The 22,820-nt window shown below is 60.9% G+C and overlaps 3 protein-coding genes across 5 annotated transcripts; 2 read left to right on the plus strand and 1 right to left on the minus strand.

The window, feature by feature from the left end:
• The first annotated feature begins 550 nt into the window (after window positions 1-550).
• Window positions 551-9,222, plus strand: TNMD (tenomodulin). 2 transcript variants are annotated; one of them, XM_064712852.1, is made up of 7 exons: window positions 551-604; window positions 711-845; window positions 4,193-4,333; window positions 5,127-5,228; window positions 6,935-7,088; window positions 8,232-8,407; window positions 8,673-9,222. In XM_064712852.1, exons 1-7 carry the CDS (start codon window positions 557-559, stop codon window positions 8,880-8,882), a joined length of 966 nt encoding a protein of 321 aa, XP_064568922.1. In that variant the 5' UTR covers window positions 551-556; the 3' UTR covers window positions 8,883-9,222. The 2 variants fall into 2 exon arrangements, with proteins under 2 accessions (XP_064568922.1, XP_064568924.1); XM_064712854.1 differs by lacking the exons at window positions 551-604; window positions 711-845 and adding an exon at window positions 3,678-3,719.
• A 1,512-nt stretch (window positions 9,223-10,734) lies between these two features.
• Window positions 10,735-15,983, minus strand: TSPAN6 (tetraspanin 6). 2 transcript variants are annotated; one of them, XM_064712855.1, is made up of 8 exons: window positions 15,858-15,983; window positions 15,571-15,759; window positions 15,164-15,238; window positions 14,522-14,620; window positions 14,142-14,297; window positions 13,417-13,500; window positions 11,635-11,734; window positions 10,735-11,416 (listed from the first exon to the last, which is right to left on the minus strand). In XM_064712855.1, the coding sequence occupies exons 1-7, from the start codon at window positions 15,942-15,944 to the stop codon at window positions 11,666-11,668; spliced, it is 759 nt and encodes a 252-aa protein (XP_064568925.1). In that variant the 5' UTR covers window positions 15,945-15,983; the 3' UTR covers window positions 10,735-11,416; window positions 11,635-11,665. The 2 variants fall into 2 exon arrangements, with proteins under 2 accessions (XP_064568925.1, XP_064568926.1); XM_064712856.1 differs by lacking the exon at window positions 15,164-15,238 and having other exon boundaries at window positions 10,771-11,416.
• Window positions 15,984-17,659: 1,676 nt separating this feature from the next.
• Window positions 17,660-22,646, plus strand: SRPX2 (sushi repeat containing protein X-linked 2). The gene is made up of 10 exons (XM_064712735.1): window positions 17,660-17,896; window positions 19,602-19,685; window positions 19,772-19,963; window positions 20,068-20,244; window positions 20,609-20,735; window positions 20,822-20,943; window positions 21,050-21,229; window positions 21,337-21,470; window positions 21,540-21,661; window positions 21,940-22,646. Exons 1-10 carry the CDS (start codon window positions 17,836-17,838, stop codon window positions 22,118-22,120), a joined length of 1,380 nt encoding a protein of 459 aa, XP_064568805.1. The 5' UTR covers window positions 17,660-17,835; the 3' UTR covers window positions 22,121-22,646.
• Window positions 22,647-22,820: the final 174 nt, after the last annotated feature.

Raw genomic sequence — 22,820 nt, forward strand, 5'->3', positions numbered from 1 at the left:
GCCATGCCATGTCCCCTGCCATGCCCATATCCCCTGCAATCCCGTGTCCCCCTGCCATGCCAGTGTCTCCCTGCCAAGTCTGTCCCCTGCCATCCTGTGCCCCCTGCCATGCCATGTCCCCTGCCATGCCCATATCCCCTGCAATCCCGTGTCCCCCTGCCATGCCAGTCTCCTGCTGCCATGTCTGTCCCCCTGCCATCCCATGTCCCCTGCCATGCAGGGACCCCACTGGCATCTCCCGGGCTGTTCCCCCACACTCAAGGACAGTGCAGCAGTGTCCCTGTCCCCAAGCTCATGGGGCACTGTCAGTCTGGGCACCTCCAGCCATTGGCACAAGGGCCAGGCTGGGGCAGCAGCATCACAGACACAGCAGAAGCGTGGTCCCGGCCGTGTGACAGCCCTCACACCGCGGGCCGGCAGCGCTGGGGACAGCTGCTGTTTTCGGTGTCTGTCCCTGCCGGGGGGTGCCCGTGGCCCTGCCTTCCCCGCGAGTGCAGCCCAGCTCGGTGACTCCCCCTCGGGCGGGCCGGCCGCTCGCACACGGAGCGCACACGCCATGGGAGGGACGGCGGGGCGCAGCCCGGAGCGCTGCCGCTTTCTGGACGTGAGTGCACGGCCGGCCTGTGCCCGGTCCCCGCACGGCCCGAGGGTGCTGTCCCTCCTGCGGGACCCTCGGCACAGCCCGGCCATCGCCGCTTTCCCTTCCGCAGGCAGAAGCGGCCAAGGCGCGGGAGAAGGGCTGCCCCAGGTACCAGCTCTGCGGACTGCTCTTCAGCCTGCTGCTCCTCTCCCTCATCCTGATATTTTTTGGTGTCAGGTACCTCTGGAACCCAGCGCCCAGAAAAGTAAGTAAAAACTCTTTGATCCGGCGTTTCAGAGCGTCGCTGCCCCAGACAGAGCTGTCCCCCTCCCCTCGGCTCGCTGAAACTTTTAACAACTCTCCAAAACCCAGGCAACTTCGCTAAATGCATTTTCTCAGACCACAGGTATTCGTGGGACTTTAAAAAATCTTTGTATTATTCATAACTAGCTTTTACTTTGTGCAGGCTGGTTTTCTCCCCCGTCACCGCGCTCTTTCCCCAGTTGACAATTACAGGGGATGGGAGCTACGCCATGAAGAGTTAAAGTTTCTCTTATTTCACCGGCAGCAAATTTTATGACAAGTAAGAAAATATTTTCCATTTCATTTCAATTATCTTGCCAGAAACCGGTGGAAAAGTCATTATGCCACCGCATAAAGAGGAGAGAAAGCCAGGACGCAGCGGTGATTGATTGTCATGGATTATATTTCTTACTTTAATGTGTCTGCAATGTGAGGGACGGTGAGACGGATTAGCTTCTGCAGGAGCCCGTGCTAACAGGATTGGGCTCCTTTATCCCCAGCTGCAGCCCAGCGCTGTGTGAGTGCTCTGTCGGGGCGGCAGCAGGGCTGTGCCTCCCCAGCCGTCTCTGCCCGCTGCTGCCCGGCATCCTGGCACTGCTGCCGGAACCCTTTTATCCCTCAGCCCAAGGGAACCCTTTAACCTTGAAACCCACAGCCTGCCTGCTGGCCCTCATCCTCCCTTCCTTCGAATCTCCCTGCTCATCCCGGAGGCCCCGCTTTGCACCCCATCACCACTGGGGTTTGCTGGCTCCAAATTCCTGTGCACAGACAGCCCAGGCAGCCTCTTTCCCACGCTGGCATCTCCGCTCTGCTCCCTGCACTGTCCTGGAGCCGCTCCAGCCGGGCCAGGCCGCCCTCCTGCCGGGCAAAGGAAGCACCCTGCTCGCTGGAAACTTTATCTTCTTATCAGCAAATAGAAATAAATACCCCCTGAAAGAAAAGGAAAGACAATAAAAGCCATATGTTCCTCCAGAATCCTGCCAAGACGATTATAAAGTCTCTACTGTTCCTAGAAAAACAGGGGTCATGCCAGCCGTGAGGGGAAGAGGCTGTTAACCCCTGCAGGGGCGGTTTTCTCCAAGCAGAGACAAAGCCACAGCCTCAGCAGGGACATCCAGAGCCCTGGGTGTCCTCACAGGTGGAGGATGGAGTCCATGCAGCACTCCCCAACAGCCGATGGGCAGGGAAGCAGGTGTGAGGTCAGGAGAGAGCAGAGCTGCTCCTGCAGCAGAGATGCACGGGCACTCCCAGAGCCCAGCACTGCCCCGTCCCTGTGGCTTCCCCTGCTGGCCCAGGAGTCCTCAGGACAAACAGGCTGGAGGGGGCTGGAAGCTGGTAACGCTCAAAGATATCAGCCAAGAGAAATTAAACTCTTTAAAGAACATGAAACCCTTCAAGCTTCCTTCACGTAACTGGAGAGTGGAAAAAAGCTTGAAAGAAGAGTTGTCCCTCTGAGGGGTGGCCTTGGACACGGCTCTGCCCTCTGCACAGCAGCGTCCTGGCCAGCCAGCAGAGCTGATGATTCAGCTAACGAGGGGCTCATCACAGCCTCGCAGAGGGACATATTTCAACCATTCAGCAGCAAGTGTCATCCTTAGCCCTATAAAACATCTCACAGCTCTCTGAGCAGCGCAGGGCTGGCAAAGCCCAAGTGGCTTAGCTGGCTGCTGTGCTGGCCAAAGTCATTCTCTGTAAATGGAGAGGCACTTGAAGGTAAGGTGCCACCCGGGATCCTGCCCTCCTTGAAGTGATTTACGGCACTGTGTGCATTTTGTCAGTCAAAACCAGCGGCCTTCCACCCATTTTAGGCTTCAGACTGTTTTACCACATCATGAAATCCATGGAGAGCTGTATGTCTTTACCAAGTCCTCCTGCAGACCATCAGGAGATGTCCATGGCTGCCAAGGCACACATCTCTCCTCTAACCTCTGAGCAGGGCTGAATGTTCCCATCAGTTCCCATCTGCACAGGCAGTTCTGCACCCAGGTGGGGGCCAAACAGGGGGTACCAATGCTGGGAGCACTGCTGAGGGGCTCTGAACCCCGAGGGGAGGGATGTGCAGCCACCAGGGACTGTGAACGGGGGCTGGCACTGAGGGCAGAGCTCTGCCCCTCACCAGTGGGGCCAGCACGCTCCTGACTGGTTCATGGCCATGGGATGAACAAGGGCTCTCCCATCACTGTGCGTCCATCTCCTGCCCTGGTTCATGGCCATGCCTTGGGATGAACAGGGCTCTCCTATTGCTGTGTCTCCATCTCTGCTCCATCTCCTGCCCTGGTTCATGGCCATGCCATGGGATGAATTGAGCTCTCCCATCACTGTTTCTCCATCTCCTGCCCTGGCTCATGGCCATGCCCTGGGATGAACAGGGCTCTCCCATCGCTGTGTCTCCATCTCTGCTCCATCTCTGCTCCATCTCTGCTCCCTGCCCCGCGGGCTTGAGGAGATTTGCAGAATCCCTTTTACTTCCCCGCGGCACCGTTCGCTCTGGGAAATGAGGCTCCCCGGGGCCAGCAGGATCGTTTTTTCTCAGGATCGTTTTTGCTTCAAAGAGCATCTGCCACTCCTCATCCTGGCAGGGTCAGGCATCCGCAGGGACCGAGGGCTGCCGAGTGCGAGCGGGAGCGGGAGAGGAGAGCGCTGCTGCTGCTGCCGCCGCCTCCGGTGCGGCTCCCCGGGGATGCGCCCGCCGGGCAGCCGGCTGCCAACGCCCCGCAGCGCTGCAGCAGCCCTCGAGGAGGTCTTTGATCCGCAGGCAGTCCTTGATCTCCTCCAGGCAGAGAGAGGCTCTTGCCTCTGCCTTTCGGGAGAAGCAGGAGGCACAGAGATGGAGCGGGTGAGCTGGGGAGGACGCGGTGCAGCAGGCGAGCCGGGGACACCGTGATGGAGCAGAGCAGCCAGGGATGCAGGGGGCAACAAGCAGAGCAGGCAGAAGGAGGACAAAGTACCTGTGGATTCGGGAATTCAGGCCAGCCTGGGCTGTAACCCGGCTCATGCCACAGACAGCACCAGCCAAGGCTGAGCTGGGGCAGAGCTCCTGCTGCAGGTGTGTGAGGAGCATCTCCTCCCAGGTCTGACACTCATCCCAGGCTTGACACACATTGCACCCCTCGTCCTGGCTGCAGCCTGCCCTTTCACCCAGCCCAGGCCCTGCCTGGGAGCTGCCTCCCCTCGTGCTGTCCTGGTGATTGCTCTGGCTCGCAGCTGGGCTTGAGGGAGCAGCCAGAGCCATGGTCACACGCCCAGCACAGCCTGCCCACCCACTGGACAGCCTGTGAAACCAGACCCCTGTGTGGCTTTGGCCTCCAGGTCTATGACATGGAGCACACGTTCTTCAGCAACGGTGAGAAGAAGAAGATTGTGATGGAGATCGACCCCCTGGCCAGGACAGAGACCTTCAGCAGCGGGAATGGCAGCGAGGAGATCCTGGAGATCCATGACTTCAAAAACGTGAGTGTGGCAGCTTGTCCCTGAGGCCCTGCAGTCCTGCAGCAGGACTGATGGGTCCTGCAGGACACTGTGAAGCCCCTGCAGCAAGTCCCAGGACTATTTGTTCCTGCATCAGGGAGAGCAAGACCCAGACACACTGGGGATGCTCTCAAAGGAAAGGAGATGTGCTATCTACATGAGCTTTCACCTGTATTTAATAGTGGTGTGCTTCAGTTCCAATGAAATACATCTTGGAAGCAGAACCAGTTATTGGATTTACCCTTGCAAAGGAAGGCAATGATCATCAGTCTATCTGAGCCCAGTGCATTTGTCTGTCTGGAGAGCATTAAAACCTCATGACACTGAAGAAGGCTCTCTGTGAAACCTAATTAAAATTTGTAGGGAAATACCCTGTGCAGTGACATATGGCAGAATTTTGAGCTAATAACCTAGCAGGAACTGGGGGCTGAATGTTCATATAACCATAACGGTCAGATGCTATTCTGCATATTTTTATTTATTATAATGAGAGCTCATGATAGTTATCAGGAGAAGAGGAGCAGAGTAAAATTTTATGACTACCTGCCTTAAAATATTTGTAAAAAGCCCAGTTCTCCCAAACCATAAAATGCAATATCCCTTATGAGAACCTGTTAGTACATCTTAGCAGCGCTGCTGAACGGAACTGGCACAAAAATAGCAACAGGAAAAATATGACTAAACCTTCCTCCTCCAGCTGTACCCTGCCTCCAATGGGTTATCCATCCTGCTCTCTGCCCTGACTGCTTTTTGGGTGTTTGCTTCGATCCTGTAGGGAATTACCGGCATCTTCTTTGTGGGACTTCAGAAATGTTTCATCAAAACTCAGCCTAAAGTCCTGCCTGAGACAACAGAGGCCAAGATCCCTGAGCTTGAGGTAGGTGAATGGAGCAGGGCTGCCTCTGCCCTGTGAAACCCTCTGCTCTCCCTGGCATCGGGGCTGCCACTCCTGCTGCCTTCCCAGAGATGTGCAATAAAGAAATAATGACTTGTGATCGCTTCATAAACTGATCTTATTTCAGAGGATTGCTTATGAAAACAAGTGAAAAGAGACGGGATTAGAAAGCAACAGACAAAAGCCTCTCAGCACAATACCAGAGATCAAGAACAATAATCCTGTTGTAGTCAAAAGGTCGTAAGGCAGCTCAGGATTAGCAGGCACCAAAAAGTCAATCAAATTGTTTTCTCCAACATTTGAGCCTCATGTTTTCAAAGAGAATGAGGCAGAAATAAGAGATTTAAAAGAGCAGCCACGTTTAAGAAATGCAAATTGAGAAAACCCTTGGCATGCAGACCTGAGAGGTGGGAAGCACCAGGCTGGGGCCATTTCCTTGTCCTGCATGGGCCTCTGTCCCACTGATGTGCTGATTGCTTCCTGACACGTGTAACTGCCCTGCATCCTGCTGCAAGGAGCCTTGCATGCTGCATGGAAGAGTGTGGGCTCCATGGCTGAACCCCTCCCTGACAGTGGCACCTGCAGGGACAGCAGTGTCCTTTGTCCCCATCCCTGGGGGTGGCACAGGGCACAGCCTTCCCGCCTCCCCATTCGCAGACTGAGTCCCCCCCAGGGAAGCTGCTGCAGATAAAACGCCAGCAGGACACGTGTTTGAAATGAAGCGTGGGCAGAAACATTTCCCTGAATCATGACCCAAATTCCCAGACACCGATTCTTTGATTATGCCCTAAGAAGCTCATAGATCTTCCCAGCTACCGTCGTAAAAGGGATATAACTTGCCAGGCTGTAGCAGAACATTGCCCCGGGTAGGGAGCTGAGATGTAAAAGCCAGTGAGATAAATGTAGATTTAAGCTCCAGTCATGTCTTCCTGGAGCCTGCACGCTGCCAGGTCCTGCAGGCAGCACCTCCCCGACCCTGCAGTTTCCACCAGGCTCCAAAAATGACCCAGACTGGGTTGGCTCCTTCGTGTTGGCTCCTTCCTGTGACTTCCCAAAGCCATAAGGAAAAACTCTATAAAAGAGATATACAGCTCTGGATGCCTTCTGGAGAGAAAAACGCTTTTTGCCAGCTTGCTCTATGGGCTACCACCACCAACACAGAGAACGTTGCCTTGGCAGGGAGCTCACGCAGACCCATCCCATAATCTTTATATATCTCCCTCCCTAAGTGCCTGCCAAAACACACCATGGACTAATGCAACAGCAGAGACATGTGGTATAAATTACTGAACACAGCCGTGCAAGGAATTTCTGTGAGGAGTAAATTAAAGTGTTCGATCAAAAAATCAGCAGCAGAAGGAGAGAGGAATTAAATCCTAGGAGCAAAGTAGAGCAGAGGTGGTTTAATCTTGTGTTTTAAATTATTAGGGGGGCTACAGAAGGTTCTTACAGATAGTGAGGACTGGGCAGGAAAAGGGTCTTGGGTGATGAACTAAGAGAGGAGGGCAGGGTGGTGAGGGCAGTCGGGGTATTGCATGTGCATCCCGTGAGCACCACGAGCCAAGGCAGGTGAGGTGCAGCTGCTCCCTGGGAGGGCAGAGGTGCCTCTAAGCCAAGGGCAGGAGAAGCAGCCAGTGCTGGGAGCAGGTGTCTCACCACACCAGGGTAATGTCCTGCTCTTCTTCCAGGGACAGGAAATCACCACCACCTACTTTGAGCAGTCTGTGGTCTGGGTGCCTGGGGAAAAGCCCATTCAGAACAAGGAGTTCCTGAGGAGCTCCAAAATCTTTGACATCTGCAAAAACGTGACCATCTTCTGGATCCACCCCACGCCAATAGCAGGTACAAGGAGCCATCTCCTCCCCAAGGGCCGTGCCTGTGGCCCTCTGCCATGCCCCCTCTGTGCCATGCTGGGAGCCCACTTTCACAGCCTCGGGTACATCTCAGGCATGAGCTCCACAGGAGATCCTGGCCAATGTAATAGCAGGGGCTGAAGATTCTCTGCACAAAGCACTTGTTTCTGCCAGCTCCCCGCCGCCCTGCACTTTGCAGAGTGGCCACCCTCCTCATAACAAGGGAGAGAAAAAAAAATAATCCCTTGTACCTGCAAAGAAAGCAGCGCTGCTGGAAACTGGGACGCCTAAATCCTCGTCGCCACATGAAGATCAGAGTGTGAGCAGACATCTGCATCTAAATCACACGGCGGGGTTGCCACCTCCAGCTGCTCACTGCACAGCCCGCGCAGAGGTTGTGGCCTCTGAGATGTGCTGCTGTAATTACCTGCTCTCTCTAACCCACTTCCAGCCCAATGAGGCAGTTTAAAAGTCCCTGCTGAGCAAACTCCCTCTGCTCTGCAGCCACGGAGGCACATGGCATGGATCACAGGTACAGGCCAGCTCACCTGTGCTCTGGAGGGCAGCTGGGCACCACAGCTCCCTGGTGCAGAGGGAGGCTGGTGTCCCCAGGTGCTGTCCCCTTTCTGCTTCCTTGTCCCTGCTGTTGGACCCCCCTGCAGCGGTGTCCTGGCTCAGTGAGTGCACCAAGGTGCATCCAAAGCCTTTGCCAGGACAGCAGTGCCCAAGGCTGCCTGGCACCATCCCTAGCAGAGGAAATTATTGCTGCTGTGGTTCTTTCCTAAGCTAAGAGAGCTGAAGCTGGGCATGAGCTGCCCCAGATCATGTTGCTCTGATGGGGCTCTACAAATCCACCCCTCAGCAGCAGAGCCCAGCAGGAGGATGTGCTTCTGCACACCCGCAGCCCCACGCAGGAGACGGGCACTCTCACCCATGGGCATGGGGATGGATGGGCCATTGTCTCCCTCAGCCCTGCCCAGGCTGGGTGACAGCAGGAGGCAATGGAGCACTGCTTTGCAGTGGGCTTTTTGTGTACCCTGGCACCAAATTCTGGTAGAGACATTCATTCTTGCTGCTGCATTTGTCCCCTGCTCCGTGGTTACTGACAGCAACATTTGGACTCTCCCTGTAGCTCCTGAGCTGGCCAACCTTGAAGGGGCAGAAGAAGAAGAGCCTGAGCTGCAGATGGACAGCCAGAGCTGGCTGGACGAGGGGAATGAACACAAGGAGCTGGAGGAGAGCACACGGGCAGGGCCCAAGCGTCGGGCACGGCAGCTCACCGAGGAGGATCTGCCCGTCAATGACTACGTGAGTGAGAGAATCCCACCCTGGGCTGCTGTGAGTGAGTGAGTGAGTGAGTGAGTGAGTGAGTGAGTGAGTGAGCGAGTCCCACCCTGGGCTGCCCTGCCCACCGTGTGCCCCAGCTTGCGCTCCTTGGGATGATGATGCCCTGTGCATGCCCTGGGGTGTCCCCATGTCCCCGAGGAGCCCTGCTCCTCCCCCGGGGTTGTCCTGTCCCGCTCCCGGGTGCCTCAGCCCCGCAGCCCCCTCTGACCGCGTCTCTTGCCGGCAGTCGGAGAACGGGCTGGAGTTCCACCCGCTGTGGGATGAGCGGGGCTACTGCTGTGCCCAGTGCCGCCGTGCCCACCGCTACTGCCGGCGGGTGTGCGAGCCGCTGCTGGGCTACTACCCGTACCCGTACTGCTACCAGGGCGGCAGGGTCATCTGCCGGGTCATCATGCCCTGCAACTGGTGGATCGCGCGCATGCTGGGCAGGGTGTAGCGGGGCACAGTGTGGCGGGGCCGTGCCCAATGCTGGGCAGGGTGTAGCCGAGCCGTGCCCGCTGCCCGCCTCCAGGAGCCCGCTGGCACACCGGCAGCGCCGCAGGGCACTGCCCGGCCGGTGCCCGGTGACCCCGCAGCCCTGCCCGGCCGGTGCCCGTGATCCCGCAGCCCTGCCCGGTGATTCTCCAGCCCTGCCCGGCCGGTGCCCGTGATCCCGCAGCCCTGCCCGGTGATTCTCCAGCCCTGCCCGGCCGGTGCCCGGTGATCCCGCACCCTGCGCTGCCCCCGCGGGGCTGCGGGAGCCAGGCTGGGCAGCAAGAGGCAAACAATAAACGTCCTGTATGAGTGATTGCAAAGAGAACTGAAGTCCTTTAGTGTCAGTGTGGTGCTCGATGGGTCTGCGAAGGGATCTGATTGCGGGGCTGCCTCCGGGAGCATCCAGAGCTCAGTGCGGGCGCTGCAGCGTGCAGGGGGCCCTGGTGCTGCTGGGGGCTGCTCAGCATGGCCTGACCTGTTCCAGCCTGCTCTGACGGGTTCAGTTCAGCTGCTGACAGCTCAGGGGTGCCACCAGCACAGGCACAGGGAGCTGGCACAAGGAGCTCCCTCAGGAACCGAGCTGCCAAAGTCACAGCGAGTCCACTCCTGTGAAGGACCACCAGCTGTCCCCAGCGCTGTCACCAACAAATGGGCAAAGCCTGAGCTGCAGGAGGGAAGGAGTAAGTCCTGAGCACTGCAGCTGCCCTGAGCAGGACAGTGCCTGCCACAGGGCTGAAGGCTTTCCCCAAAACCTCCATGCACCCTGGGCACATTTCTGCCCATAACCCTGGGCTCATGCCAAAGCCAGGTCCCAGATGTGAGCCCAGGGGCCAGCTGCTGCTGAGGAGCTCTGACACCCTGCAGGTGTCAGCAGGAGCTCTGACACCCTCAGTGTCACCAGGGGAGCTCTCTGCCGTGGCTGGCATGTGCAGACAGAGCAGGGAACAGGGACAGGTGCCAGGTGTGGCACTCCCAGGGCTGCCAGACACCCTCACCTCCCCGCAGCCAGTCTCCAGCCCGGCTCCCAGCTCTGACACATTGTGCCTCACATCCCTCAGCCAGGGGGCTCAGCCAGCCAGGAGCTGACAGCAGCCTGGTTTACTCACCTGGGATAAATGCATCATGAGGGTTTGGGGCGTTTCCCTCCCTCAGCAGCCAGGCTGGCCCATACCAGGCCATTGCTGGGGCAGCTTTGGCCAGAGGGGTGACACTGACACAGGGCCATCACTGGTGGCTTCCCTGCTCTGGGTACACCTGCCTCCTCCCTAGGAACAGCACAGGCAGCCCCACATCCAGCCAGACACAGCTCAGCTCGTTTGAGTTCAGTGCCTGAGACCCAAAAATCCCCCAAGCTTGGCAGAGGAGCTTCACTGCTTCACTGCAGCACCAGGCTCACAAAGGCAGAGGCTTGCTGACAAAACAGCCCAAAATGAGCACTAACAAATGAATTTAAAAGCTTACATGCACATTTCTTGCCCTGGGGAGCAGCTGGGGCCTGGCACTGCCCTGCCCTTTGCTCCAAGCCAGCAGGCCAAGCATGGCTCACACTGGGCTGAAGTTACTCACCCTGCTCCTGGGCTGGGGAGCTCCAGGCCCTCTGCTCCAGCACTGTTACACAACGGCTGTTATGAAGAAAATTCAATTACAGAAGTTATTTGCAGGCAGAAGTGCACCAGTGCACATTGGAGGAATGCAAACTGCAGTGGCCAGAGGTTCCTGGCTGGCCCAGAGTGAGCAGATCAGCCTGGGGGCACTCGCTGCTCTTCAAGCAGAGGAATTTCCAGGACATGAAAAGAAAAGTCAAGGAGGTTTCATAGAGTAAAATATCTTAATATTTATTGTGTCTGAGGACAAAAAGAATTCTACTCAATACATAAAATGAGTTGAAGCAGCATATAATACTGACAATCAAGTCACAGCTGAATCGGTGCAAGGACACCTACCAAGGTAAAGGCACCAGGAGCTACATCACCAAACCTCACTACAGCTTACAAGAACCACTACAGCCCGTCCTTAAAGAAGTACAACTATAAAAAAGTATATAAAACCCAGGCAGGGAGGAGACAGCTTGGCAACAACCTTGCTGAGCCAAGGCTTCAGGCAGGCAGGACTGAGTTTAACAGCCCTGTCTCAAGAACAACTGTGTCTGGAGAGTGAGGGGGTGTCCAGGGGCTGCCCAAGGCAAGGGGAAGCATCCCTTTCCCAGTGGAGGCACTGAAGATGAGCACTGGGACACCTGGGAGCTGTGCTGAACCAGCACAGTCAGCTCAGCACAGGGTGGCACTTGGGGCTGCAGCCACCACAGCCACACCAGTCATCATCCCAGGCAGTGGCACAGCAGAGTAGTGTCAGGGCAAGTCCCTGAGTGCAGCAGGACAGCTGCTGCACTCCTCTCTATGAGCTAGTTGAGAAGAAGATCAGTCAGTTCAAAGCAAGATTTCACGACGTGGCATCCAGGGGAACACCTGAGGTGGAGGCATCCTCCCCAGCCATTCCCTGCAAGGCACACAGAGAGTGTTAGCAGGCAGGATGGATTTACATGGGTTTATACACAGGGTAAATTGGCACAGGGTAAAATGGCAGAGGGTCAAATGGCAGAGGGTCAAATGGCACAGCAGACCTGGTCTTGCAGGTGCCCTCTAACCCTAACCCCCCACACGTGGTACCCCCACCCCACGGGTGACCAGCAGCAGCCCCCAGGCTTACAGACATACCCAGCCACAGGCACAGAGCTCTGGGGGCCAGCTACACCATCTCATACTGGTTGTTGGTGATGTACCGGGACAGGCAGCAGGACAGGATGATGCCAATCAACTGAAAAAGAGAAAAAAACAAACCCTGCATGTCAGAGACAGCCAAAACCAGGGAGAGGTGCTTTCAGGAGAAAACCTGACAGATTGATCCAGAGCTTTATGAAATCTAAGGATGGACAGTGGGGTTTGCAAACCACCACAAGGCTGCTGCACCCTGCCTCAGAATCACCGACAGTGGCTGAAGCACAGGATCCTGGCAGCACCAACTGAACAAGCTCCTCACAAGAGATGCCCCAGGTCCCATCCCATTACAAGCTGCTTCATGAAGCATTGACTGTTTTATGGTGATTGCAGAGATTACACAGGTACCAGCAGTGTCACAGCCAATTGCACAGCCACTGGAGAATGGCAGCACCTCTCCCTGCTGCAAGGGAACTGGGGAAGCAAGGCTGCTGCTCTCCCATCGGGAAGGTGCTGCTATCACACGTGCTCTGTTATCACAACACAGCCTCCCAGCACCTGTGCAGGCTCCAGGGCCAGACCCTGCATGACTGTGACCTCCACAAGCCACGTTAGAGGCACATCAACACAATGGCTCCCTGTCTGAGGTGTGACCCAGCCAAGCTTGTGGAAGGGGCAATAAAAGCCAGGAACTGGTGACAATGCCCAAGCCTGCCATCAGCTGAGATAATGCTGCAGCTGGGAGTGTGTGTGTGTGCAGGTCACCACTGGTGAATCAGGCACATCTCAGTGAGCCCAGAGCCAGCCCAGCTCAGACCAGCCCAGGAGGAGCAGGCACAGCAGGGCAGCTCGGGCTCTCCCAAACGCTCAGTACCACAGCTGCAGGCTCCCACCTCTCCCCAGTTCAGTCCATCTGCACAGAAAACACACAGTGACAGGCCCATACAGCTGAGTACCTCACAGGTTCCTGTCCCCAGTCCCAGCCAGCAGCACCCTGATGCTCACACCACAGCCTCTGGGTGCTGGGCCAAGGGGAGGCAGAGTGTGAGCCCCTCTGACGTGAGGGCTGCCTGCTCAGCCCAGAGCCCAGCAGGCTGGCCCAGTGCAGCTGGAGCAGGGCCAGCTGCACATCCTGCAGCCAGGAAAGCCCTCAGCACCTCGGGAAAGCGCCGGCTGGGGGCAGGGGCCTCCTGCTTCCTGCTGGGACAGAGCTCTGGGGCTGGGGCTGGCCAGCACACTGCTGCTGCTGCTGCTGCTGCTGCTGCAGGCAGTGCCCTGCACGGCAAAGTGAAGGAGACACTGCAGGAGAGGACACAGGGCAAGGCTGGGTGTCACCAGCACAAGTGGTGTCACACTGGCACTCACAGGAGCGATGCCAAACAGCCCCTGATAACAGTGAGGGTGGGTAGGAAAAGGAAGGGCACAGATCTGATCCCTGCCAACAGCAGGCACAGAGTTTGTCCATCTCTGTTTGTTTTTTCTTGGAATCTGTTGTTTCAGAGAGGAGATTAATAAATAATAATAATAATAATAATAATAATAATAATAATAATAATAATAAACCTGGGCTCAAGGAAACAGAGCTGGGGTTTCAGCCCTGGGTGTAGAGACCAGGGCCTGCACAGCAGTCAGGCTGAAACCAAGGGGAATCCACAGAGTGGCTGCTCCTCCCTGGCTGAAACCAGCCCTTTGTACGCACCAGACTTTGCACTGAAATGAAATCCCTCTGGAGACGTGCTGGCTTCACCCTGCCCTCCTCCCGAGCCAGACAAGGAGATTTACCTGGAAACACGCGATGCCAAAGGAGATTCCGGCCACAACGCTCATCTTGGACTCCATTGTTGACGTTACCAGGAAAAAACAACCCTGCAGAGGAAGCCAAGCAAGCACGTGGATGCAGTGTCTTTCAGCCCAGGGGCACAGAGCAGCTCCTCCCCACAGCTGCAGGGGAAGATGCTCCTGTGCAGGCAGCAGGGGGGTGCTGGCTCACCCCTCCTGCCAGGCCCCAGCACAGCCATTCCCAGTGCCCCAGCCCAGAGGCCTCACCAAGGGCAGCGCTGCCCTTGGGCTGCTCCCAGCCCCAGCCAGGTGACTCATCACAGGAGCCCTTGCATCACCCAACCATCCCCAGGGATGAGGTCACACACCCTCAGCACCAGGTCAGGACTTTGCACCCAAGGGACAGAGATGGCAGCACTGCTGAAACAAACTTTACTGGGCAGCTGCTTCCTTGCACACCTGTTCTTCAAATCACACATCCCCAAAGGCCAGAGCTTGGGTCTGCCTGGGCCCTGACCTTGAAGGAAGGAGTGAGGGAACCTCAGACAGAAGGGAGGATTCCATACCCTGACCCACTCCAGGGGAGTCCCTGGGGCACTGAACATCAGCATCAATAGGGCACTTCTCCTTTCCAGCCTGCCAGGGACAGCCTGGCCCCCCTGCACACACCCATCCCTGCCCTTCCCACCTCTAGGGCCAGCAGGCACATTTTTCTGAGCTTAACTTACATTCACAAACACTTTCAGCTGGGCCTTGTTTGGGTCTTTGAGATCTTGCTCGGAGCAGTCGTCCTGCTTCTTGCAGCAGCTTCTGGGGATGCCCTTCTGGCTGAAGTACTCAGTCTTCTCCCAGTCAGAATAGTTCTGCACTCCACAGCAGTGCAGCTGGAGTGGGAAGCACATGTGGGGAGCCTGGTCACACCAGGGAACCGAGCCCTGCTCCCCCACCACTGCCATGGCTCCCCCATCTCACCCAGCAGCTGCCAAATTCCAAAGCCTGTGAGGGGATGCTGGTGCCACAGAGGCCAGAGGGCACACCCTGAGCCAGGGCAGCATTCCCACCTGCTGGCAGCCCGGGGCTCTCAGCCATCCCCACCTGGGGCTCTCACCGTGCTCTGGATGGTGTCCACAGCCTTGCTGTGCGGATCTGCAGTCGCGTTGTAGTCCTTCAAGGCCAGTTCCAGGTTGCTCTCAAAGCTGGTCTTTATCTGTAGGACAGAGGTGTCAGGGCCCTGCTGTCCCTCCTGTCCTGCTGTCCCTCCCATCCCACGTTAGTCACCCCCGATGGCAGCAGTGACTCCAGCCGTGGCCAGCAGCCATTTCCCAGCACAGGCAATTAGAGGCTGTATTAGAGGGCAGGCTGGGTGCACCGTGGCAGCAGGGATGCTGTGTGTAATAACAAGGAGCTGCACCGTGCCAGCGCCCTCCCAAGCAGGCACAGAAAGCCTCCCAGGAGCTTTCATTACTGAAATTATTGCAGAAGATAGACCAAAGCCAGAAATTACAGTCCAGGGCTACTCTGCCTGTCCTGATGGAGGGACAACATGCTGTGCTGGACTGACCCCGCACCCAGGCTGGTGCTTCTGGGTCCTTACAGGGACCAAGCTGCTCTTTGTGCTGGTTTAACCCTATATTTGACAAGCTAAGCACCGCTCCCAGGCAGCCCCTCTGTCCCTCGGTGACACTGGGGTAAAAGCAGCATCAAACTCACTCTGCAGCACTGGGAGACAGCACTGGCCACCCAGACTCACCTCGTGCCTGAAGACGAACCCCACGATGGCGGCCACCAGGACGATGAGGAAGATGAGGGACAGGAGCATGGCATACTGCGGGCAGAAAGGATGGGATGGGAGGGGATGGGGCAGGAGGGGAGAGTGGAGGAGGAGAGGATGGGGCGGGATGGGATGGGATGGGATGGGATGGGATGGGATGGGATGGGATGGGATGGGATGGGGTGGGATGGGATGGGATGGGATGGGATGGGATGGGATGGGATGGGACAGGAGGAGGACAGGATGGGGTAGGACAGGACGGGACGGGGTAGGGCAGGGATGGGACCAGTCAGGAATAGGACGGGGTGGTTGGGGATGGATCAGGACGGGTCGGGGAGGATCAGGAGAGGAGGGGGCTCCATCCCGCCGTGTCCCAGGCCACCCACCAGCTTGAGCATCCAGGTGCTGCCGCGGCAGGTGGCGAAGCAGCCGAAGGTGCCCAGGAGGACAACGACGGTGCCAGCGCCCACCAGCACGAACGGGACATTGGTGGCTTTCTCGTCCAGCAGGGAGAAGTAGACGGCCAGGCTCACCCTACCCCAGATGCCCACGGCCAGCAGCACAATGCCCGACACCTGGTGGGGAGAGGGGAAAGCCGCGGTGGCTCGCGACTATCGCGACAGGGAGGCGCAGCCGCGGCGCGCGGCGGGGGAAGGGGCGGGCGGGCGCTCACCCAGAAGACGAAGGTGTAGGTGAGCAGGACGCTCTTGAGGCAGGTGATCACCGGCTTGGTCTGCAGCCGCCGCGACGGGGACGCCATGGCCGACACGGGGCGGCTGCGGGACGGGCGGGCCGGGGCGGGGCCTCGCGACACGGCCGGACACGCCCCGGACACGCCCTGGGCACGCCCCCGCGAGGGCCGGGCCCGCCCCCCGCCGGAGGGAGCCGAGCGCTCACGGAAACGGCCGAGCGTACCGGCGGCGCCGTGCTCTGCGCCCCTCCGCCCGCAGAGGGCGCCCCGGCCACCCGTCTGGGGCCACCTCTTGTCCTGCGACACCTCTGTCCCCTGTCACCCCCTGTCCTGTGACCTCCCTGTCCCCTGTCACCCCCTATCCACTGGCACCCCCTGTCCTGTGACCCCCTGTCCTGTGACACCTCTGTCCTGTGACATCCCCTCGTCTGGTGTCACCGCCCGCCTGCCCCCTGTTACGACCTGTCCGGTATCATCTGCTGCCTAGCCCGTGCCACCCCGTACCTATCCCTGCTACCTCCTGTCCAGTGCCACTCCCTGTTTAGCCCGTGTCACCCTCTCTCCAGTGCCACCCACTGCCTCCCCCGTGCCACCGCCTGCCGGTGTCACCCCCTGCTTGCCTCATGCCACTTCCTACCTGCCTGGCGCCACCCGCTGCCACCTCCCGCCTGTCCCGTGCCACACTGTGCCACCCCGTGCCACCCCTTGCCCGACCCCTGCCATCATTCCCTGCCTCCACGGTGCCACCTCCCGCCTGTCCCGTGCCTGTGCCACCTCCTGCGCGGTGCCAGCCAGCGCCAGTCCCTGTTCTCCTGCTGCAGCCCTGCCGTGCCCCACGCCGTGTCCAGGTGTCCAGCGGGACAGCCACCCCGCGCCCGGCACAAGGCACTGCCAGCACGCCAACAGCGCCGGGCTTCCTGCGCTCCGCGGGCTGAGCCCTGCCGGGGGTGTCCGGGGGTGTCCCGGGGTGTCCCCGGCCTGCGGGGGCTGCGGACCCCCCACCCCGGCAGCAGCAGCCCCTCCCGGCTGCCCTCTCCTGCCGGGACAGTCATTAATTAGCGCGCTCCCAGCCTGGCCGCCACATAATTAATTAGCCCATTGAGAGAACAGCACGTCCCCCCTGGCACACCCCACGGAGCGCTCCTACCTGTCCGTGCCAGCCCATCCCTGGCTTCTCTCTGCCCAACGGAGCCCCAGCCCCGGCTCCTGCCCCGCCTGCCCGACCCCACCGGCCCCACCGGCCCCGGCTCCTGCCCTCCCTGTCCCGCGGAGCCCCAGCCCCATGCCCGGCTCCTGCCCGACCCCAGCGGAGCCCCAGCCCCATGCCCGGCTCCTGCCCTCCTGCCCGACCCCAGCGGCCCCTGCCAAAGCGCTGCGGTCCCTGTTCCTCGGGGGCCGGGCTGCGGCAGGGAACAGACCCCAGCTGGAAGCGCTTTTCTCGGAGCCTTCCGTCTGCAGCGGGGTCTCTCCTCCCTCCCTCCTCCCCTCCCTCCCTTCGGCAGGGGGTGGGAAAGGGGACCTGGCTCCTGCGGTTTGCTGCTCGCCCCTGCAGGCCCCGCGTTCCCGGAGCCCGTCAGGGCTGGCACGGGCTCGGCTTGGCTCTCTCCTGTGTGCAAACAGGCTCCTGGCTCTTCTGCTCGCAGGAGAAAGCCTCTTACAACTTTTTAAAGCCCCGGAGAAGCAGGAGGCACGTCGGAAAACGGGAGATCCTGGGATTTATTATTTTTTACAATCTCATCATTTTGGGCCTGACTCACGGCTTTTGAATGTTTGGGATGGGCAGCCAAGGGGGAGAGTAAGTTTGCTCAGCAGAAGCGGAGCGGCCAGGCAGGAGGGCCAGACCTCTGTGCGGTGACAAGGCGGCAGAGGGGGCGTCCCCCTGCCTCCAGCCCCGCTCCATCCCCGCCAGGGCCCGCGGCCGCTCCCGGCCCCAGCACGGCGCAGGGCAGCCCGGCGCGGCATGGCAGCCCCGGTGCTGCTGCTGGCCCTCGCCAGGCTGGTGTCATCCACGTGGCACGAAGGTGAGTGCGGGCACCGCGGGCACCGCGGGCTCCCGGGGGCGGCAGCGTGCGCGGTCCCGCTCCTGCTGAGGGCTCCTGGTGGGAAGGGATGGAGGGTCCCGGGAAAGCGATGCCGGGGGAGCATCGGTGCCCGAGGAATGGGGAGGCTGTGCGGGTGAGCTGCGGGTACAGGCAGGAACCGAGGGGGTGCTGGCAGGCACCCAGGGAGGAGCAGAACGCCAGCCTGCCTTCCTCACACCCCGCCCGCCGCTGACTGCCGGCTCCCGCGGGGCCGCAGATGTGTGCTGGACCGAGCCCACGCTCCCGACCAACCCATGGCTGGGCGAGCAGCTCACGGGCTTTGTTTGGGGTGATTTCCCCTCCCTGCTCCCATCCCCTCCCTGGCCATGCGGCAGCACGCCTGGGGATGGATGCTCCTGCCCAGCGCGGCGGGGATGAGCCGGTCCCAGGTGAGAAGGAAAAGGCAGCACTGGCAGAGGAAGGGAACATCACCCTTAAATGGCACATCTGCTGCGGGGACACGCTGCACTCTGTCCCCAGGCCCCAGCCGGAGTCTTGGCAGCCTCCCCACAAGCAGCTTCGTTCCCCAGGTCACGGATCCATCCCCACGGCGCCGTCCCTCCCCTCTGCTCCCCGAGGAACCACGGCAGCGTGAACGGGCAGCTGGATAAAGGCGCTGTGGAACGGGCGGGCTCGGGGGAGCCGCTCCACAGTGAAGTTCACTTTGGGAAGATCCGTAATGGAGTTTCCTGCCCGTGACGGGAGGGCTCCTGCTCGGGCTGCCCCGGCGGATATCCCCTTCCCAAAACGGGGCAGGGACGGGGGGACACGGTGCAGGCGCGGCGGGGCTGCCGCCTTTGGGGGTGCCCAGAACGAGCATCCCCGTGCCCAGGGCAGCGCCGAGCGCCGGGCGGGCGGCGAGGAGGGGGCAGCGCCGGCGGGGGCCGGCGGAAACGCGGCGGAAACGTGAGCTCAGTGCTGGGGAATGCCGCGGCCGGCCGAGGCGCCGAGGGGCCGCGGGCAAGGACGGCAGCCTGGCCCCTGCACGGCCCCCTCCCCACCGCGAGCACCGTGCCCGTGAAGGGACAGAGAGGCCCGCAAGGATGGCACAGGGCTGTCCTCAGGCCCCCCTGCGCAGCACGGCTGGCCAGGGGCCCGCATCTCCGGCCCAGCCCCTCCAGCAGCTCCATCCTCCCCTGGAGAACGGGCAGGGGGCTGCACCCCCAGCAGCCCCGGGCCTGGCAGCGGGCTCGCCATCCCTTCCTGGGAGAGGAAACGGGCAGGAAAGGACAGGAAAGCGCAGGTACAGACAGGAAAGGGCAGGCAAGGGCAGACAAGGGCAGGCAAGGGCAGATAAGGGCAAGAAAGAGCAGCTTTCTTCCCTCCCTGGGGATGCCCCGTGGCAGCGACGGTGCCATGGGAGCGGTGGAAGGGCTTCCCGGCAGCAGAAGCTGGGGGTCGGTGCCAGCCCACTCCGCGCCAGCGCCCGTTTCCTGCCACAACCGCGGCTGCCGCTGTTTAGTCTGCGGCTGGTGCCAGCGGCCTCCGTGCCACCGGGGACTGCGCTCCCGTCTGCCCGCTTTAACCCTTGACAGCAGCCCCAAGGACAGGCTCTGCCCGGGGCTGGGATTGCTCCTTGGCAGCCGCGGGACGTTTTGCAGCCATGAGCTGCCCCGCAGCCTGCTCGTCTCTTCCTTCCCGCCAGGCTCTGGCTACTACCTGGAGAGCCACACCAACGAGGTGTACGCAGAGGAACCCCCGCCTGAGCCCGCCCTGGATTACCGCCGAGGTAACAGCGCCCAGCCCACCCTCTGCGTCCTCGCGGGGCCACCGAGGCACGGCAGATCGCTCCGTCAGCTGCCCGCTCTCCCGCAGTGCCCCAGTGGTGCGCCACGCTCAGCATCCACCGCGGAGAGGCCACCTGCTACTCCCCGCGGGGCAGCTCGTACCGCAGCAGCCTGGGGACGCGCTGCGAGCTGAGCTGCGCCCGCGGCTACCGCCTGGTGGGTCCGAGCGCCGTGCAGTGCCTGCCCAGCCGCCACTGGTCGGGGATGGCCTACTGCCGACGTGAGTGTGTCCTGTCAGCATCCCCACAGCCCCCAGCCCTGGGGCTCTGCCCACCCGCACGGCCCGCAGCCGCTTCCCTGCCCTCTCTGCTCTCTCCATCCCAGAAATCCGGTGCCACGTGCTGCCCGCCGTGCTGCGGGGCTCCTACGTGTGCTCGGCAGGCGTGCAGATGGATTCCCGCTGCGACTACACCTGCCAGCCCGGCTACCAGCTGGAGGGCGACCGGAGCCGCGTCTGCATGGAGGATGGGCGCTGGAGCGGCAGCGAGCCAGTCTGTGTAGGTAAATCCTCACCCCGTGTAGGTGAATCCTCATCCTGTGTCGGTGAATTCTCCCCTTGTGTAGGTAAATTCTCTCTCCGCACTGCTGGGGCACGCAGGGGCTCATCACCCGTGCCTGGGGTGCCTGCAGGTGTCACCCCACAGCCAACCCGGGCATTCCTGCTCCTCTCTCCCTCGGGACCCCTGTCCCTGTCCCCGCAGTGCCATTAGCCCTGAAGCACAGGCACCAGCCCGGCTCTGGGGCACTCAGCACTGGCTTTACAGCAGCTCCGGGTGGCTCCGAGGCTCTGGGGTGGTTCAACACCGCTCTCACAGCTCAGCCAGGGCACCCACAGGTTCCATGGATCCCTCTCTCCCTCTGGCAGACCTGGAGCCTCCCAAGATCCGCTGCCCAGACTCCCGGGAGCGCATAGCAGAGCCGGGCAAGCTGACGGCCACCGTGTACTGGGACCCGCCCCGGGTCAGGGACTCTGCTGACGGTGTCATCAAGAGGTGAGGGCAGGGATGCTGCGGGCACTGCCAGCTGGGCTGCGGGCTGTACCCGGGGTGCCAATGGACAAACCGGTCTGTTGGGTCAGGGTGACGCTGCGGGGCCCGGAGCCCGGCTCGGAGTTCCCCGCAGGAGAGCATGTGATCCGCTACACCGCCCACGACCAGGCTTACAACCGCGCCAGCTGCAAGTTCAGCATCCGCGTCCACGGTGAGAGCGCTGCCGGGGGCGCTCGGGGCTGCCCCGGCTGCAGCCTGCGCTGGTGCCGCTGCAGGGCACCCAGCGCCCACCCCTCAGGCACCTTCTCCCTCCGCAGTGAGGCGCTGCCCTGTCCTCAAGCCCCCGCAGAACGGGTACATCTCCTGCACCTCCGACGGCAACAACTACGGCGCCACCTGCGAGTACCTGTGCGACGGGGGCTTCGAGCGGCAGGGCACCTCCCTGCGGGTGTGCCAGTCCAGCCAGCAGTGGACGGGCTCCCAGCCCCTCTGTGCCCGTAAGTGCAGGGCAGGACTCGGGCAGAGCTTTGGGTGCTGCCCTGTGGGTCCGAGGGGTGACGGGGGGCACCATGGCACCTCCCCGCACACTCGTGTCGTGCCCCAGCCATGCAGATCAACACGGACGTGAGCTCGGCCGCCAGCCTGCTGGATCAGTTCCACGAGAAGCGCCGCCTCTTGGTCATCTCGGCCCCCGACCCCTCGAACCGCTACTACAAGATGCAGATCTCCATGCTGCAGGTGAGCACAGGTGCCTGCTGCCCCCCGGCCCAGCTGCACAGCCAGCACCCCTCACTGCCCCCTCCACAGCAAGCTGCCTGCGGGCTGGACCTGCGGCACGTCACCATCGTGGAGCTGCTGGGACAGCCCCCGCACGAGGTGGGGCGCATCCGGGAGCACCGGCTGGCCCTGGGCATCATCGAGGAGCTCAGGTAGGGCAGGTGGGGCCTGCACAAGGGGACGGGGAACGGGAATGCCTCTAGCGATGGCAAAGCACGAGGTGGCAGCTGGGTTCACGAACGGCCCCTTTGTGCTGCACCGGAGGGTTCGTGCAGCAGGGGAACCCTGCAAGTCTGAGTGCAGCGGCACCAGAGCTTCCCAGCGCTCGCAGCCCCCAGGAAGGGATGGGAGCTCCTCTGCAGGAGAACCTGAGCGCGGCTGCGGGGCGGGCAGGCCCAGCGCCCTGAGCAGCCACCCCTCGCACCTGCAGGCGCTACCTGCACCTCACACGCTCGCACTTCAACGCCGTGCTGCTGGACAAGGCGGGCACGGACCGCGAGCGCTACATCGCCCCGGTGAGCCCCGACGAGCTGTTCGTGTTCATCGACACGTACCTGCTGAGCGAGCGGGAGGCGGCGCGGCGGGCACAGAGCGGGGACCCCTGCGAGTGACCCGCCCTGGACACCGCCCTCGCTGCTCTCCTAGTGCCCGCTGCAGAGCCGGAGCAGGGTGCCAGGGGGCTCGGGGCAAGGGGAGCCCTCCCTGGCTGCTCTGGCACACGGAACACAGGTGAGCAGGGGCTGTGTGCCAGCAGTGTCCCCTGCCCAGGCCAGGGGCTGTTTCCAGCTGGGCCATGGTTCAGCCCAACAGGACCCTGCTGGGAGACACTGGAGGGCCCCTGCTCGAATCCAGGGCAGGGGGAGCCAGGAGCATGGCAGCGCAGGCCAGCCAGCAGTGCGACAGCCTCTAGCACAGCAGCTTCAGCCTCGCCACAGCTCACCCTGTGCACAACCTGGACCCGATGCCCCCCACTCTGAAAGCCCTGATTAAAAGCCAATGGCCCCACGCTCAGCAGAGCCCACAGCAGCCAGCCAGCGTGCAGTCCACCCTCAAGGGCTTGCCATCTCCCCTGGCACTCACTCCCTCGGCCACCACCCACGGGGAACCCTTTCTGGGAACTGCTTTGGCAGTAGAATATGAAGTTGAAATAAATAGATTTGTATAAAAAGTCAGTGCTGGCACATGTGTCACTGAGAGGCCTGGGGAACAAATGTTTCCTGGAGACCACAATCCCCAAACCCCCAGGCTGACCCCACACAGCTCCATCCACCCAGTGCTGCAGCTGGGGCTGGGCTCTGCATGGGGAACAGG

Source organism: Zonotrichia leucophrys, chromosome 4A (assembly GCF_028769735.1).
Source record: "Zonotrichia leucophrys gambelii isolate GWCS_2022_RI chromosome 4A, RI_Zleu_2.0, whole genome shotgun sequence".
Taxonomy (NCBI): Eukaryota; Metazoa; Chordata; class Aves; order Passeriformes; family Passerellidae; genus Zonotrichia; species Zonotrichia leucophrys.